The 16,732-nt window shown below is 45.5% G+C and overlaps 1 protein-coding gene across 3 annotated transcripts in view; it reads right to left on the bottom strand.

Annotated features, from left to right (window-relative positions):
- The window catches only part of AP1AR (adaptor related protein complex 1 associated regulatory protein), a 93,662-nt gene extending 77,445 nt beyond the window's left edge, over positions 1-16,217 (bottom strand). Inside the window, exon 1 of one of the 3 annotated variants that reach the window (XM_077476733.1) lies at positions 16,026-16,217. In XM_077476733.1, the coding sequence (XP_077332859.1) occupies positions 16,026-16,099 (74 nt within the window). In that variant the 5' untranslated portion in view covers positions 16,100-16,217. The remainder of the gene's footprint in view (positions 1-16,025) is intronic. The other 2 variants (XM_077476732.1, XM_077476731.1) reach the window with 2 other exon arrangements.
- Positions 16,218-16,732: the final 515 nt, after the last annotated feature.

Here is a 16,732-nt window from a genome sequence, read left to right as displayed (position 1 = left end):
TCACAACGATTCTAAACAATTAATCATGCAGCTCTAATATATGGCCAGCTTTCCTATTCAGCCCTTAATAATTGGCATCTAACTGTACATGGGTGAACCTGCAAGAGTCCTAGCATTGGCAGTGATGTGAACAGTTGAAATACACACTTCCCGGCCACTTTATTAGGTACACCTTGCTAGTACCGTGTAGGACCCCTTTTGCCTTCAGGATTGCCCTAATTATTCATGGCATAAATTCAGCAAAGTGTTGGAAACATTCCTCAGAGATTTTTGTCCATATTGACATGATAGTAGAGCTGCACGATTCTGGCCAAAATGAGAATCACAATTTTTTTGCTTAGAATAAAAAGATCACGATTCTCGCTACATAAAATCTTTCACATTATATAAAAAAAAAGTGCAAACTTTTCTGTGTTTTTTTGTTTTTTTAATTCATTAAAGTAATTTTTATCCAAAAAAATTACATTTGAAAGACCGCTGTGCAAATATAGTGTGACAAAATATTACAACAACCGCCATTTTATTCTCTAGGGGTGTCTACTAAAAAAATATATATATATAAATGTTTAAGGGTTCAAAGTAATTTTCGAGCAAAAAAATAAATAAAAAATGATTTTAACTTGAAACCAACAAATGTCAGAAAAAGGTTTAGTGTTTAAGTCAGGGGTTGACAAATTTGCTTGGAATCTAGGAGCCAGCTAAAAAAGTTAGGAGCCAGGTCCGTGACGGCGATCTGGACCTGTCCCTGGCCTGACATGGAGACGAGTGAGGGGAAGATAGCGCCTCCAGCCCCCCCACCTGTCTCCAAGTTATTGCTCATAGCTCTTAGAGGGACATTTTATTTGTTTTATTTTTTTCAAATGACGATTTTTTTTTAAATTGCATTTTAGTGTAAATATGAGATGCGAGGTCTCTCTGACCCCATATCTCATATATAAGAGGACCTGTCATGCTTTTTTCTATTACAAGGGATTTTTACATTCCTTGTAATAGGAATAAAAGTGACACACATTTTTTTTTTTAAAAGAACAGTGAAAAAAAATAAAAATAAAAGTTAAAATAAGAAAAAAAAAAATGTTTTTAAATGCGCCCTGTCCCGCCAAGCTTGCGTGCAGAAGCGAACGCATATATGAAAGCAATGTTCAAACCACATGTGAGGTATCGCTGCGATCGGTAGAGTAAGAGCAATAATTCTAGCCCTAGACCTTCTCTGTAACTCAAAACGTGCAACCTGTAGAATTTTTTAAACGTCGCCTATGGAGATTTTAAAGGGTAAAAGTTTGTCGCCATTCCATGAGCGGGCGCAATTTTGAAGCATGACATGTTGGGTATCAATTTACTCGGCGTAACATTATCTTTCACAATATAAAAAAAAATTGGGCTAACTTTACTGTTGTCTTATTTTTTTTTATTAAATAAATTATTTTTTCCCCAAAAAAAGTGCGCTTGTAAGTACGCTGTGCAAATATGGTGTGACAGACATTATTGCAACGACCACCATTTTACTCTCTAGGGTGTTAGAATAAAAAAGAAAAAAAAAGTGTGTGTGTATATATATATATATATATATGTGTATGTATGTATGTATGTATGTATGTATGTATGTATGTATGTATGTATGTATGTATGTATATGTAATGTTTAGGTGTTCTAAGTAAATGGAAGGAGATCCATTGGCATTAATGGTTGTAATTCCAATGGCCACCACAAGAGGGCGCCAGATTCCAGAAGGAATAGGATCACAGAAGGGAATAGCATCACAGAAGGCCTCAAAGCCGGGGGCTCAATTACCGGCCGCTGGCGGCACGGCCCGACGCAATCACGCTGGGGGGGGTCCATGGAGACAGGATACCCCCAGCTGTGCTGCCCCAGGCGCCAGTCGCAAATGCGACCTGGCGCCCGGGTTTTGTCGAGCCCTGGTTTAAGTGGTTAAATTTTTTCACTCACACACAAAATCTATGCCATTGACAAATTGTTACAATGTTTATACTTAAGTTCAACTGATAAAGAATGTTTTGATTCTTGGCAGACTGCCCAGTTTCTCTCTTCCTTTCTTTTGATGGTTGTGGCTTCAGAAGAGCGGAGAGAATTCTTTGCATAGAAAGAATTGTGAAACACTTTAGTCAAGATTGCGATAACGATTCTTGACGATTAATTGTGCAGCTCTACATGATAGCATCACACAGTTGCTGCAGATTTGTTTGCTGCACATCCATGATGCAAATCTCCTGTTCCACCACATCCCAAAAGGTGTTCTAATGGATTGAGATCTGGTGACTGTGAAGGCCATTGGAGTAGGGTTGCACGGATACCACTTTTTTTAAGACCGCGTACAAAGTACCGATACGCCCCCAGTACTCGCCGATACCGATTACCGATACTTTATTTTAATGTCAAGTGACAGGTTTCCAAAGCACAATACAGACTAACAATATCTTCTTTATGATTATGAAGAACTGCAACTGGCAGTGGCAGTGATGAGGAGGCCCTAAATATGCAGCAGCACTGATGAGCACTGATAGGTGGCATTGATTTGCAGCACTAATGGTTGGCAACGATATGCAGGACTGATAGGTGGCACTGACTGATGCCCTGTCATACAGCAGGAGTCCTGCCTGAAGAGAAGAGGACTTGATCTTTCTCTGCTGTAATTTCATCTTCATTTTCATGCCCCCTCCCCCCCCTCTGGCCACCCCCCGCACTGCAAGGGTTAAACACTCATTCTTGTCGAGTCTAGGGCAGTGATGGTGAACCTCGGTACCCCAGATGTTTTGAAACATTTCCCATGATGCTCATGCACTATGCAGTGTAGTTGAGCATCATGAGAAATGTATTCAAAACATCGGCAGTGCCAAGGTTCACCATCACTAGTCTAGGGGGTGGAGGCTGTAGTATCCTATTCCCCACTTCCTCAGCCATCAGCACTCTTCTCTCTGATGCTCCGGGTTGTGGGCAGTCCCTTGTTATATTCATGTACTTCCATACATAGGAGGAGATGGTTTCAATCACTTTATACTGCTTATTTTCAAGTTTGTATGCTAAACTGATTTTTTTAAAGCTTCATTGTCAGTTCTGACAGTGGTCACGAGTGAGGGGAGCTCTTTTCAGAAAGATCTCTGAAGCAATGAAAAAGTAAAAAAATAAAACTGATAAGCTGTATATAAACTTTGAAAAACAGATCTTTTCATGTACAGCAGTAAGGCCCCATTCACACTGGGGCGGGAGCAGCATTGGTGTTAAAACGGTGCTATTTTTAGCTCTGCTTTACCGTCGATTTAGCTGCAGTATTTGGCAGCTAGCGGGGCGGTTTTACCCCCCTGCTAGCACCCCAGAAAGGGTTGAAACCACCGCAAAGCGCTGCTGCAGCATTGCTTTGCCGGCGGTATAGCCGCGCTGCCCCATTGATTTCAATGGGCAGGAGTGGAGACGAAGCGGTGTATACACTCCAAAGATGCTGCTAGCAGGACTTTTTTTACCGTCCTGCTAGCGCACTGCTCCAGTGTGAAAGCCCCGAGCACAGCAGCGGCTGTTTCAGCTCGGTTTGCAGGCACTATTCTTAGCGCAATAGCGCCTGCAAAACGACCCAGTGTGAAAGGGGTCTAAATAAATATGATAGCAATATACAATAGAGCGATTTCTGCAGGTGACTCATTTGCAGACAAACAGCTTCTGAATGGGAGGCAGACTGAGGCAAATTACCATTAACCTCTGACTGCATCCGCTCAGCAACTGTCTTTTGTGTCTGAAGCTGGTAATGCCTGCATGTCACCAGGAATTAAAATCCTTCCTGGAATTTAAAGATGGCAAACAAAGGAAATACAATTACAGGGGAAAGAAGTAGCTGCGTAGCATAATCAAGCAGTTATACATGTGTGCGTTGTGTTTAATGTGTAGTTGGACAGGTTAGAAAACTACGTCCAATCGCAGTTCTTTTCCCCATGGCAGGTGTCTTCAGTGTGTCAGCCTCAACTGTCTTAAAGAGATTGTAAAGAGATATATATATATATATATATATTTTTTTTTAAATAACAAACATGTTATACTTACCTCCACTGTGCAGCTCGTTTTGCACAGAGTGGCCCCCGAACCTGCTCTTCTGGGGTTCCCTCGGCGGCTGTCTCCACTTCCCCCCGCAAGGACTTCTCACATTCATGCGAGCTCCCTCGCATGGTGAGAAGTGCTTGCGGGCGCGCTCCCGTGATACAGCCGCTCACTGCATCACTCGGCGGCACGTCATTGGATGTGATTGACAACAGCGCGAGCCAATGGCTGCACTGCTTTCAATCCATCCACTGTAACCAATCAGCGGCCAGGCTAAGTGGCGAAGAGGATGTCGGGTGCGAGCGCGAGACTTTCGAGGGGTCAGGTAAGTAAAACAGGGGGGCTGGGGGTCGGTATTGTCTGATGTTTTTTCACCTTAATGCAATCTAAAATTTTTACCTTTACAACCCCTTTAACATGACTGGTCAGATGAGGAGAACGTTTGTGTTGAGTCACTGATTGTAAGCTCGAACGAGCAAGGCCCTCTGATTCCTCCTATATTTAATTGTATAGTAACTGTACTGTCTGCCCTCATGTTGTAAAGCACTGCGCAAACTGATGGCATATATAAATCCTGTATAATATTAATAAGGCCTTGTTCACATAGGTGTACTTAAGCACAACACTAGTGCATCCCTGTGCAGGCAAGCACTGCCCTTGCACTGAAGTACACGATTATGTATGCGTGCAAACCTGGCCTAAGGGTCAATTCACACTATGTGCGGTAATAGGCATTTTACTGCATTGTAAAACTCTTGTCGCCGCAGCTCCCTGTAATCGTAGTCCATCCCCCACTACAGTTATAACACATCCCTAGGACACACTTAACCCATACAGTGCCCCCTACTGGTTAACCCCTTCATTGCCAGTCACATTTACACAGTAATCAGTGCATTTTTAATCGCACTGATCGCTGTATAAATGCGAATGGTCCCAAAATAGCGCCAAAAGTGTCCGATCTGTCCGTCATAATGTTGCAGGCAGATCGCTGCCAGTTCTAGTAAAAAGAAAAAAAAATATTAATAAAAAAGCCATAGAACTATCCCTTATTTTGTAGACGCTATAACTTTTGTGCAAACCAATCAATAAATGCTTATTGCGATTTTTTTTACCAAAAATATGTAGAAGAATACACATTGGCCTAAACTGAGGAAAAAAGAAAGCTCTATTTGTGGGGAAAAAAGGACGTAAAATTTTGTTTGGGGACCACGTCGTACGACCAACGCAGTGCCGAACCACAAAAAGCACCCTGGTCTTTGGCCAGCCAAATGGTCCGGGGGTTAAGTGGTTAAATTAAAATAAGAAACCTGTTGTGCTCACTTTTCTCAGGTCCCCCTGCTGGCAATCTTGGCTCCTCTTCTTTGTGTGTCCCCAAAGCAAACTGTTTGCTATGGGGGTACACGGTGTCTGTGGAGCCGCACTCCACAGACACACACAGCAGGGATTAGCCCTGTTCCCCCCCCCCTCACTGATTTTGACTGACAGCAGCAGGAGCCAATGGTTCCTGCTGCTGTTCAAGGCCTTGCATGAAGAGAGGGGAGAAGAGATGCAGTCGTGAACAAACAGCGCTGAATCTTCTTTACCTTAATGCAAGCAATGCAATAAAGGTAAAAAAAATCTTATTAGCTTTAACGTTCAGCCTCTATATCGTTTCATTGATTCAAAAATAAATCAGTAATATCAGCCACCCATAGTTCTTACTTAAAAAGGAGTAAGCTGAAGTTAGAGGCTGATTGGCTACTATGCACAGCTGCACCAGATTTTGTACTCTCCGGTTTTAGTAAATCTACACCACAGAAAGCTTACAGTAAGGTGCAAGTAAGCTTTTGTACAGAAATTGATCTTAATATTGAATGGTTTAACCTCTTGAGATCCGCGCTATAGCCGAATGATGGCTACAGCGCGGACCTCCTTTGCCGGGACTACATCTATTGACGTCGTCCCGTGCATGAGCGGCCTGCGCGCCCCCTGAGGGGCGTGCTCTGTGATCGGCGAGTCAATGAGACTCGCCTGATCACCGATCCTAGCAAGGGGTCCCGACCCCTTACCACGTGATCAGCTGTCAGCCAATGACAGCTGATCATGTGACAAAACAGAGCCGGTAATCGGCTATTTTTCCACCTCGCGCTGACAGCGTGAGGAGAGAAAAAAAAAACGGTCACGGCCAGTGTATCAGTGCCCACCTGCCCCCTGCCAGTAACCCCCAGAGAATTAAAAAAGTGCCACCCATCAGTGCCCATAATGCCACCCAGAAGTGCCATACATCAGTGCCCACAGTGCCACCTATCAGTGCCCACAGTGCCACCTATCAGTGCCCACAATCTGCCTCAACAACATTGCTGCACATCAGTGCCACATATCCGTGCCCATCAGTGGGCACTGGTAGATGACATCAGTGCCGCCCATCAGTGCCACCTATCAGTGCCACCTATCAGTGCCCCTTAGTACCACCCATCTGTGCCACCTATCAGTGTCGCCTTATCTGTGCCCATCAGTACTGCCTTATCTGTGCCTATCAATGCCACCTTATCTGTGCCTATTAGTGTCGTCTTAACTGTGCCCATCAGTGCCCACCAGTGCCGCCTCATCAGCGCATTTCAATGAAAGAGAAAAATGACCTGTTTGCAAAATTTTATAACAAACTATTAAACATGATTTTTTTTTTCTTTTTTTTGCATTTTTTTTGTTTGTTTAGCAAAAAATAAAACTCCCAACTGTAATCAAATACCACCAAAAGAAAGCTCTATTTGTGGGAAAAAAATTATAAAAATTTCATCTGGGTACAGTGTTGTATGGCCGCGCAATTGTCATTCAAAGTGCATCAGCGCTGAAAGCTGAAAATTGGTCTGGGCAGGAGGGGGGTTTAAGTGTCCAGTAAGCAAGTGGTTAATGACATTCCAAAATGTATCCTCACTTCCTGTCTAGCAACACGGAGAACTGTATTATACCATTACTTACAATCATTGGTGGCTGGTGCTCACTCACACTACCATCCAACAAACCCCCCCCCCCACCCCCGACAGGAAGGCAGGAGTCCATGGCCAAGTCACTCAAAAGACTTTAAAAGCTGAACTCCAGATTTGTTAGATTTTATTTAGTTAATTTGGGTCAGCTTGGTCCAAACAAACGATGTCCCTCACCAACATGGCTGCTGGATGTGTTGTATAAACTGTATGTAGCAGAGGCTGCATAGTGTACTGTGTTCCGAGTTCAAGCCGAGACTACCAATCAACACAATAGTCTATCACAGCGGCACTCAGCCAGAGAAAACTATTCCCTCAATGAATACAAAGCTTCCTCCGATTGGCTGAGTTAGAGGTTGTAACATCAGCCCACCTCTCTGACTCGGGCAATCAGATGAAGCTTTGTATTCATTGATAGATTACATCGCTTTCTCGGAATGGCTGAGCGCCGCTGTGATAGACTTTACTTGTGTTCTGGGTATAAGACTGGAAGTCTTGGCTCCAACCCAAAACACAGTGCGGTATGCTGTATGTACCCTCAGCCACATCCAGCAGCCTCACATGTTAGGAAGGCACATAGATTGGGCCAAGCTGGCCCAAACTAACTATGTAAAGTCTAAAAAAAGTTGGAGTTCAGTTTTACTTAAGAGAGCATTTCAGCCTCCCGGTTGATTGGCCCATCCCCCCTCCAGCACACAGCAGGTGATAGACCAGTGATGGCAAACCTTGGCACCCCCAGATGTTTTGGAACTATATTTCCCATGATGCTCATGCACTCTGCAGTGTAATTGAGCATCATGGGAAACGTAGGTCCAAAACATCTGGGGTGCCAAGGTTCGCCATCACTGTGATACACTCAGTTCTGTATGTTTTTTCTGAGAGTCTGTGTACAGCGGGTGTGTCCTTTCCCTCCAATCAGCTATCAGATTTCACGGAGCTCTGTACTCTAGCTCTGCAGTGTGTGTTGTAAGAGCCCCGCTCCTGATTTCTGCGGCTGAGGGAGGCTATATAAGGCTCAGGTCACACTGCTGTGACTTGGGATCCAACTTCTGAGACCCCAAGTCCCATGACATGTGAAATACCATGTTAGCCAATGAGAACCGTCTTAATTAGCAGTACTGAAGTTGCTCCGACTTTAGAAAAGGTTCCTGCACTACTTTGACATGACTTTAATGCCACAGAGTGTAAAAGTTACATCAAAGTCTGAATTGAAAGTTGCACTGAAAATTGGAGTCTGTTTAGTGTGAACCGAGCATTAAATATGTGTTTTAGATGGTCGCAGATCGACAAGTACAACTTACGTAGGAGGATTAATTTCTTCTCTGTTAAGGCTAGACACTTTACTGGGTATATGGAAGGGTTTACAACCACTTTAAGGATTTTTTTTAAAAATATTTTTAAATTTAATCATAAATATAGAATGGGTATACTATAAGATAAAGAAGTCAAAGACAAAGGAGATGCAGCTGCTGGCTGTGTAATATCTGTATTTAGGCGATCTCTCAAGGTATTTTTCTTTACCAAGGTTCCGTTGTTTTTCTGTGACGTCACAAATCACGAACACGGCTATAAAACATTTATACAGAGTAGCATTGTGTGCCTAGTTCTACTCTGCTCATTGTGCCTTTTCTCAAATTGTGAAGCTATGAATGTCACATGCTTATGTAATGATGCTCTGCACAAGGTCAGACAGAAGAGATGCTGCTAATTCAGAGAAAGACAAGATCATGAGGATAAAAACCATTACACTGCTTACAGTTATGGCTATATCCAGCTCCTCGTTTCTAAACTTTCCATACAAGACTGAAGGAGACATAGGGATCCCCAAAAATGCAACTGTAGAAACATTACTGCAGAATTAAGGAGACTTCAATTCATTTCTAAAGCCACTAAGCTACAAGACTGAAGATGTGATTGAGGCGTTTCTAAAACCAAAGAACAACAATTAATAGTATTGCAGTTCACAGATCCTTAGATGGTGTGGCTGCATTTGTTTTCTTTTTCCACACTTGTTTCCTTTAAAGTGGTTGTTAAGTAACTCTAACCTGTATACACCATCAGTACTGCTTCCTATTTCAGTGGTCATGTATTTGCAGTCTCAGCTCTTAAATTAGGTATTTACAGCATTTATATTTATAAATCACTCACAGAGAGGGACATTGCAATAGGAGGCAGTGCTGATGGTGTATACAGGTTAGTGTTATGAGAGCAGAAGGGAGGGGCGGCACTGTCACCAACAGACAGAGTAGAGGGGGAGGAGGACACAGGAGCAGAGAGGAGAGCAGATAGCAGGCTGTGGATTACAGAGGCATGTAAACTGACCACGGTGTCAGAGCTCAGCAGCCATGATACACCGTAGTCAGTTTACAGATGGGAGGGTAGAAACTGGCAGGATGAGACAGGTTTTTTAGGTGTTACAGTGGGCCAAATGATACAGGACAAACACTGTCATATAACATGCTTTAAAAGAGCAGGATCCATTTATTTTTTTGGGTTAACAAACAGTTTAACCTAGTAATCCTGCCATTAACTCACTTCCTGTCCTAGGGTGACAACCGTACTGAGGATTGTTGTCACCTTAGGCCAGGGAGTTTGTTGGGACTACTTAATACCTCCCTCTCTTCTCCATAATGGGGGATTTGCAGTCCACAGAGATAGCTGTGAAAAATGCTAATTGTTCCGGAGGCAGAGAGTACAGGAAGTTATCAGCTCAAGATTTCTGGCAGGATGAAAAGCTTTTTTTTTTTTTTTTTGCGCTTGTCACACGGCTATAATCAAATGCTTTCATTTGTCTATTTAACAGGCCAAAAGGAAGCAAATTAGAGAAATTTATTGTCAGAATTTGACTCCTGAAAAACACCCTCAATGGCAGGTCTGATGATACTGAGCCTTGTGGTTCACGCCAATCCGACTGCATGCAATGATGTGACAGCGAGCTGGGGATCTTCTCCCCGCACTCACTGTCACTATTTGAAAACACCCCCACGGCTGCATCATTCAATCACAGTTTCCTGTGAATTAATGCCTACAAGTACCATCAGCCATTGCAGCTGACTGCTTGAAGTTTTCAATGAGCTGAGAGAGTGTGAGGAACTGGACATTGCATCCGTGATATGCCGTTTGCGGGTGCAATGCTCTGCAGGCGTCTTAGAAAAAAAAATGAACATTTTATAACTTGTAAAAAATTGTGCATTTATAAAAAAAAAATTTAAAGGTGAACTTATCTTTTAAGTTTAATAAAACCCTTGCTATAGGGGTAGGCCATCTACATACCTCCTGTAGCCTGGCTGAAAGCTTCCAGTGATGGGATTCCCCTGTTCTGCCTTGTTGCTAGAATGCTGCTAAACATCCCCGGCTGTTACCGCTTATCCCCACAACCGCAGGACTGAGTTACCAAACCCACACACATGCATGGTTCACTATATCCTCCTTCACAGCATCTCTAAGCTCAGAGGTACGAGGAGTGAACAGGGGGTTTGATTCAGAGGAAGAGCTTACTCCCATGATGGGGTGTGAATAGTAATGGCTGGAAGAGTCTTAGCAACATGGCAGCAGGGATGAGCTTAAACGTGTTTGAATATGCCCCATGTATACATGTGGCTGCATGGTGGGGAATGACTCTGCCACTTATGATTAGCTGTCCGCAGTGACAACTTCCTGACAGGATAGCTGGTCTGGACTCAGAATTGTGTTCAAACAAGGTGAAATAGGGGGCACCATTCCTGGGCATTTTCCAGTCAGGCTTCAGGAGGTACGCACGTAGATGTCCTACACCTATAGAAAGGGCATTATCTGACTTTAGTCAAAGCTGCTATAGACACCCCTTATCTGCATCCGCATTTTGTCGGTAAAAGTAAACACTTTAAACAAACATCTCTCAGTTTAGGAATGTATGGAGCTACATGCACCATGGAATTTTGTGCTTCAGATTCATAAAAAACGATATGCTGTACGGATCTGGACGCAGTGGCTTGTACACTGGTGTGCCGAGCCTTAAAAAGGGTTGTAAACCATAGAATGCATTAAGGTGAAAAACCTCCTACAGCCCCTCTTTTCTTAGTTACCTAAACCCAATCGTTCTATCAATGGGGACAAGCATAGCAGTTCCAGACGCTGTCTCGGGTCCTCATTGGCTAGATTGACAGCAGCGGGAGCCAAAGGCTGCGCTGCTATCAATCAAATCCAGTGAAAAGGGAGCCTGGGGTGGGGCAGAGTCCTGCTGTCTGTGTCAATAAATGCAGTAGCAGGACTAGGGAGCGTACCCGCATGAGTGTCCCCAGGGAGAGCTGTGCTCTGAGAAGGAGGAGGAGCCAGGAGTGCCGTGGGGGGGGGGGACCCCAGAAGGAGAGGATTGGGGCCACTCTGTGCAAAACCCTTGCACAGAAGTGGTAAGTATAACGTGTTTGTTATAAAATAATAAAAAAACAAAACACCTTTACAACCCATTTAAAAGTAGTGTGTCCCACATGAGTCCATGGGAGAGTCAGTGTAATAGATATGATATCATGGGACAGTCACTTAGTCCCACTCCTCAATGCCAGACCAACAGCAATGGCATCCTGCCTCTGGACAGCACCCTACCTAGAGCTGCATGATTAATCGCCTAGAATTGTTATTGCTAAATTTTTTGGAGTTGCGATCTTGAAAAAAAAAAAAAAAAGTGTCTGACGATTCTTGCTTTGCAAAGAATTCTCTCTGCTCTTCTGAAGCCACAGCCTTCAAAAGAAAGTAAGGAAAAAAAAAACGGGCAGTCTGCCAAGAATCAAAACATTTTTTAGCAGTGAAACTTAAGTAGAAACATTGTAACAATTTGTCTATGGACTAGACTTCTGTGTTAGTGAGGAAAGTTTAACCACTTAAACCTTTTTCTGACATTTGTTGGTTTCAAGTTAAAATCATTAATTTTTGCTAGAAAATTACTTAGAACCCCCAAACACACACACACACATATTATATATATATATATATATATATATATATATATATATATATATATATATATATATATTTATATATTAATTATAGACCCTAGATAATAAAATGGCGGTTGTTGCAATATTTTAAGTCACACTGTATTTGTGCAGCGGTCTTTCAAATGCAATTTTTTGGGAAAAATTACTTTAACTAGTTGCTGACCGCCGGCAGTCAAATGACGGCCAGGCGGCGCACCTATTGTGGCGGGAGGCCGTCATATGATGGCCTCCCGTTTAAACAGGGAATGCGCCCGATCGTGCGCGCGCATCCCTGTTTCTTCGGTGGCGGCGTGTCACGGAGACACCGCTCGCCACCGAAGGGGGTGAACAGCCATTCGTTATGGCTGTTTACCACGTGATCGGCCGTGATGAAGTCACGGCCGATCACAGATGGTCACACCCCGAACGTGCACGGCGCATGCGCGCGATCGCGCTGCGCGTGCACGTCGGTGGCGGCGTGTTCCCCGGGAACACTGCTCGTCACCGACGCTGGTAAACAGCCATTGGCCGGCTGTTTACCCACGTGATCGGCTGTGATCCTTTCACAGCCGATCACAAAGATGTAAACAAACTGCGGTAACGGGATGTTACCGGGTTCTCCTCCTCACACACCGATCGTGTGTGAGGAGGAGATTGCGGTAACATCTCGTTACCGCATACAGTGTACACCAATCATACTGATTGCCCCGCCCCATAAAGAGGACCTGTCACCACCCCTCATAGTACCTGTCAATCACAGTCCATCAGAGTACCTGTCACGGCCCATCAGAGTACCCGAGTACCTGTCACGGCCCATCAGAGTACCCGAGTACCTGTCACGGCCCATCAGAGTACCCGAGTACCTGTCACGGCCCATCAGGGTACCCGAGTACCTGTCACGGCCCATCAGGGTACCCGAGTACCTGTCACGGCCCATCAGGGTACCCGAGTACCTGTCACGGCCCATCAGGGTACCCGAGTACCTGTCACGGCCCATCAGGGTACCCGAGTACCTGTCACGGCCCATCAGGGTACCCGAGTACCTGTCACGGCCCATCAGGGTACCCGAGTACCTGTCACGGCCCATCAGGGTACCCGAGTACCTGTCACGGCCCATCAGGGTACCCGAGTACCTGTCACGGCCCATCAGGGTACCCGAGTACCTGTCACGGCCCATCAGGGTACCCGAGTACCTGTCACGGCCCATCAGGGTACCCGAGTACCTGTCACGGCCCATCAGGGTACCCGAGTACCTGTCACGGCCCATCAGGGTACCCGAGTACCTGTCACGGTCCATTAGAGTACCGAGTACCTGTCACAGTCCATCAGGGTACCCGAGTACCTGTCACAGCCCATCTGAGTACCCGAGTACCTGTTTCAGTCCATCTGTGTACCAGAGTACCTGTCACAGTCCATCTGAGTGCCCGAGTACCTGTCACAGTCCATATGAGTACCTGTCACCGCCCTTCAGAGTACCCAAATACCAGTCACCAAACCATCAGAGTACCTGTCACCAGGCCATCAGAGTACCCGAGTACCTGTCACCAGGCCATCAGAGTACCCGAGTACCTGTCACCAGGCCATCAGAGTACCCGAGTACCTGTCACCAGGCCATCAGAGTACCCGAGTACCTGTCACCAGGCCATCAGAGTACCCGAGTACCTGTCACCAGGCCATCAGAGTACCCGAGTACCTGCCACCAGGCCATCAGAGTACCCGAGTACCTGCCACCAGGCCATCAGAGTACCCGAGTACCTGCCACCAGGCCATCAGAGTACCCGAGTACCTGCCACCAGGCCATCAGAGTACCCGAGTACCTGCCACCAGGCCATCAGAGTACCCGAGTACCTGCCACCAGGCCATCAGAGTACCCGAGTACCTGCCACCAGGCCATCAGAGTACCCGAGTACCTGCCACCAGGCCATCAGAGTACCCGAGTACCTGCCACCAGGCCATCAGAGTACCCGAGTACCTGCCACCAGGCCATCAGAGTACCCGAGTACCTGCCACCAGGCCATCAGAGTACCCGAGTACCTGCCACCAGGCCATCAGAGTACCCGAGTACCTGTCACCAGGCCATCAGAGTACCCGAGTACCTGTCACCAGACCATCAGAGTACCCGAGTACCTGTCACCAGACCATCAGAGTACCCGAGTACCTGTCACCAGGCCATCAGAGTACCCGAGTACCTGTCACCAGGCCATCAGAGTACCCGAGTACCTGTCACCAGGCCATCAGAGTACCCGAGTACCTGTCACCAGGCCATCAGAGTACCCGAGTACCTGTCACCAGGCCATCAGAGTACCCGAGTACCTATCTCCAGCCCATGTCTCATAGAATATACGTTGGGGTGTTTGCTTTCCAAAATGGGGTCATTTTGTGGGTAATTTCACTGTCCTGGTGGTCCAGGACCTTCAAAAGTGTGATTGGTAGGAATGAAATGAGATGTGTCATTTATGCTCCTAGAACGCCTGAACGTACTACTTCAATGTTCGGCCTCTCTATGTGGCCAGGCTGTGTAAAAGTCCTACACATGTGGTATCGCCATACTCGGGAGGAGTAGCAGAATGTATTTTGGGGTGTAATTTTTGCTATATACATGCTATGTGTTAGAAATATCTTATAAATTGACAATTTTGTGTAAAAAAAAAATGCGTTTTAATTTTTTTCCACATATTCCAAAAACTTCTGGAAAAAAATGAACCGTTCAAAAGACTCATTATGCCTCACAGATTATACGTTGGGGTGTTTCTTCATTTTGCAAAGAATTGTGGGAAAAAATGACAACTTAAAAAAACTCACCATGCTACTTACTTAATACCTTGGGATGCCTACTTTGTAAAAAGGGGTCATTTGGGGGGTATTTGTACTTTCCTGACTTGTTAGTGTCTCAAGAAATGAGATGCACCTGATGTACTGAAGGCCTGATCAGAAGTGATCAATTTTCAGTGATTGGCACCATAGTTTGTAGACTCTATAACTTTCACAAAGACCAAATAATATATACTAATATGGGTTATTTTTACCAAAGATATGTAGCAGTATAAATTTTAGCCAAAATTTATGAAGAAAAATTACTAATTAGCAAAAATTTAAGACAGAAACGAAGAAAAAGGCATTTTTTTCCACAAAATTTACGTTTTATTTTATAGCACAAAAAATAAAAAACCCACTAGTTATTAAATACCACTAAAAGAAAGCTCTATTTGTGTGGAAAAAAGGACGCAAGTTTCATATGGATACAGTGTAGGATGACTGAGTAATTGTCATTCAAACTGTGAGAGCGCTGAAAGCTGAAAATTGGTCTGGTCAGGAAGGGGGTGTAACTGCACTGTATTGAGGTGGTTAATGAATAAAAAAATAAATAAAAAAAAACTAACCAGTAAAGTTAGCCCAATTTTTTTTTGGGATAATGTGAAAGATTTTACGTTGCGAGAATAGTGAGAGAATTGGGATATTTTTATTCTAAGCAAAAAAATTGTGATTCTTATTGTGCAGCTCTAACCCTACCTGAAATAAATTGGAAGACAGAATATGACTACAACTTACCAGACCATCCCATCACAAACCAATTGGAACCAAACCATATAGATCAGAACCTATGAAGTGATGGATGACTACAACCAACCAGGTTCCAACACAACCATTCATGGACACCACCATATGTATACATAGAAGGATGGCATGGCTTCCATGGAAATATACCTTCACCAGTCAGGAGGAAAGGCCCACTGACCCCCTACAGCACAGGTGGCACCTACATCCCTACAGCACAATTGCCATCCACATCCCTAAGGACAGGTGTCATATCCATCAGGTGACCTGATAAGGACTGAAGAGCTGACAATCATACAGCTCCCCAGCTGTGATGTGTATTAGATGAGCCCTAGGTCACATGACTGAGCTCAGCTAGGAAGTTGTGTCTTGATTGGTGACATGACATCACAGTACCTGTCTTCCCTCCACCCGGAGCACACAGCACAATACACCCGGATAGACCAATGCCGCATCCCGGGCACTAAGATCCCGCCCACTGTCACTATGCCCACACACCTGTCCCCGCACTCACCCTCCTCCTGCTCTCTGTATTCGGCTGCTATTCCTACGGAGGAGGCTGCAGCACCGTGTCCAGCAGATCCCCATGGCATACTGACCCGGGAGTGCACACAGCAAGCCAGGGGACGCGCCAATGCGCGCTCTACTCCTCACAGTTCTTCCGTGTGCGCGCCCCCGTACACCAGCACTACAGACTCGGGGCGGGGGCGGGGGAAGTGATGTGCGTGTGTGGAAGAGGGAGTGGGCGGGGCTTCATCTCAGACTCAGGGGACTAGAGAGACGTTTGCGGCTGTTGTACTGGGACAGTCTCTCTGACCCTGTACTGAGCTCACTGGAGGATAGCTTCTTTGTTCTGAGCTCAGATGGAGGGGGCAGCTCTGCCCTGCACTGGGCTCACAGGGAGTGGGGCAGCTCTGCCCTGCACTGGGCTCACAGGGAGTGGGGCAGCTCTGCCCTGTACTGGGCTCACAGGGAGTGGGGCAGCTCTGCCCTGTACTTGGGCTCACAGGGAGTGGGGCAGCTCTGCCCTGTACTTTGGCTCACAGGGAGTGGGGCAGCTCTGCCCTGTACTGGGCTCACAGGGAGTGGGGCAGCTCTGCTCTGTACTGGGCTCACATGGAGGGATTGCAGCTCTGCCCTGTACTGGGCTCACAGGGAGTGGGGCAGCTCTGCCCTGTACTGGGCTCACAGGGAGTGGGGCAGCTCTGCCCTGTACTGGGC

The sequence above is a fragment of the Lithobates pipiens genome, unplaced genomic scaffold (genome assembly GCF_037356315.1).
Source record: "Lithobates pipiens isolate NorthernLeopardFrog02 unplaced genomic scaffold, aLitPip1_a1.2 Scaffold_13, whole genome shotgun sequence".
Classification (NCBI taxonomy): Eukaryota; Metazoa; Chordata; class Amphibia; order Anura; family Ranidae; genus Lithobates; species Lithobates pipiens.
This window is presented reverse-complemented; position numbering and strand designations above follow the sequence as displayed.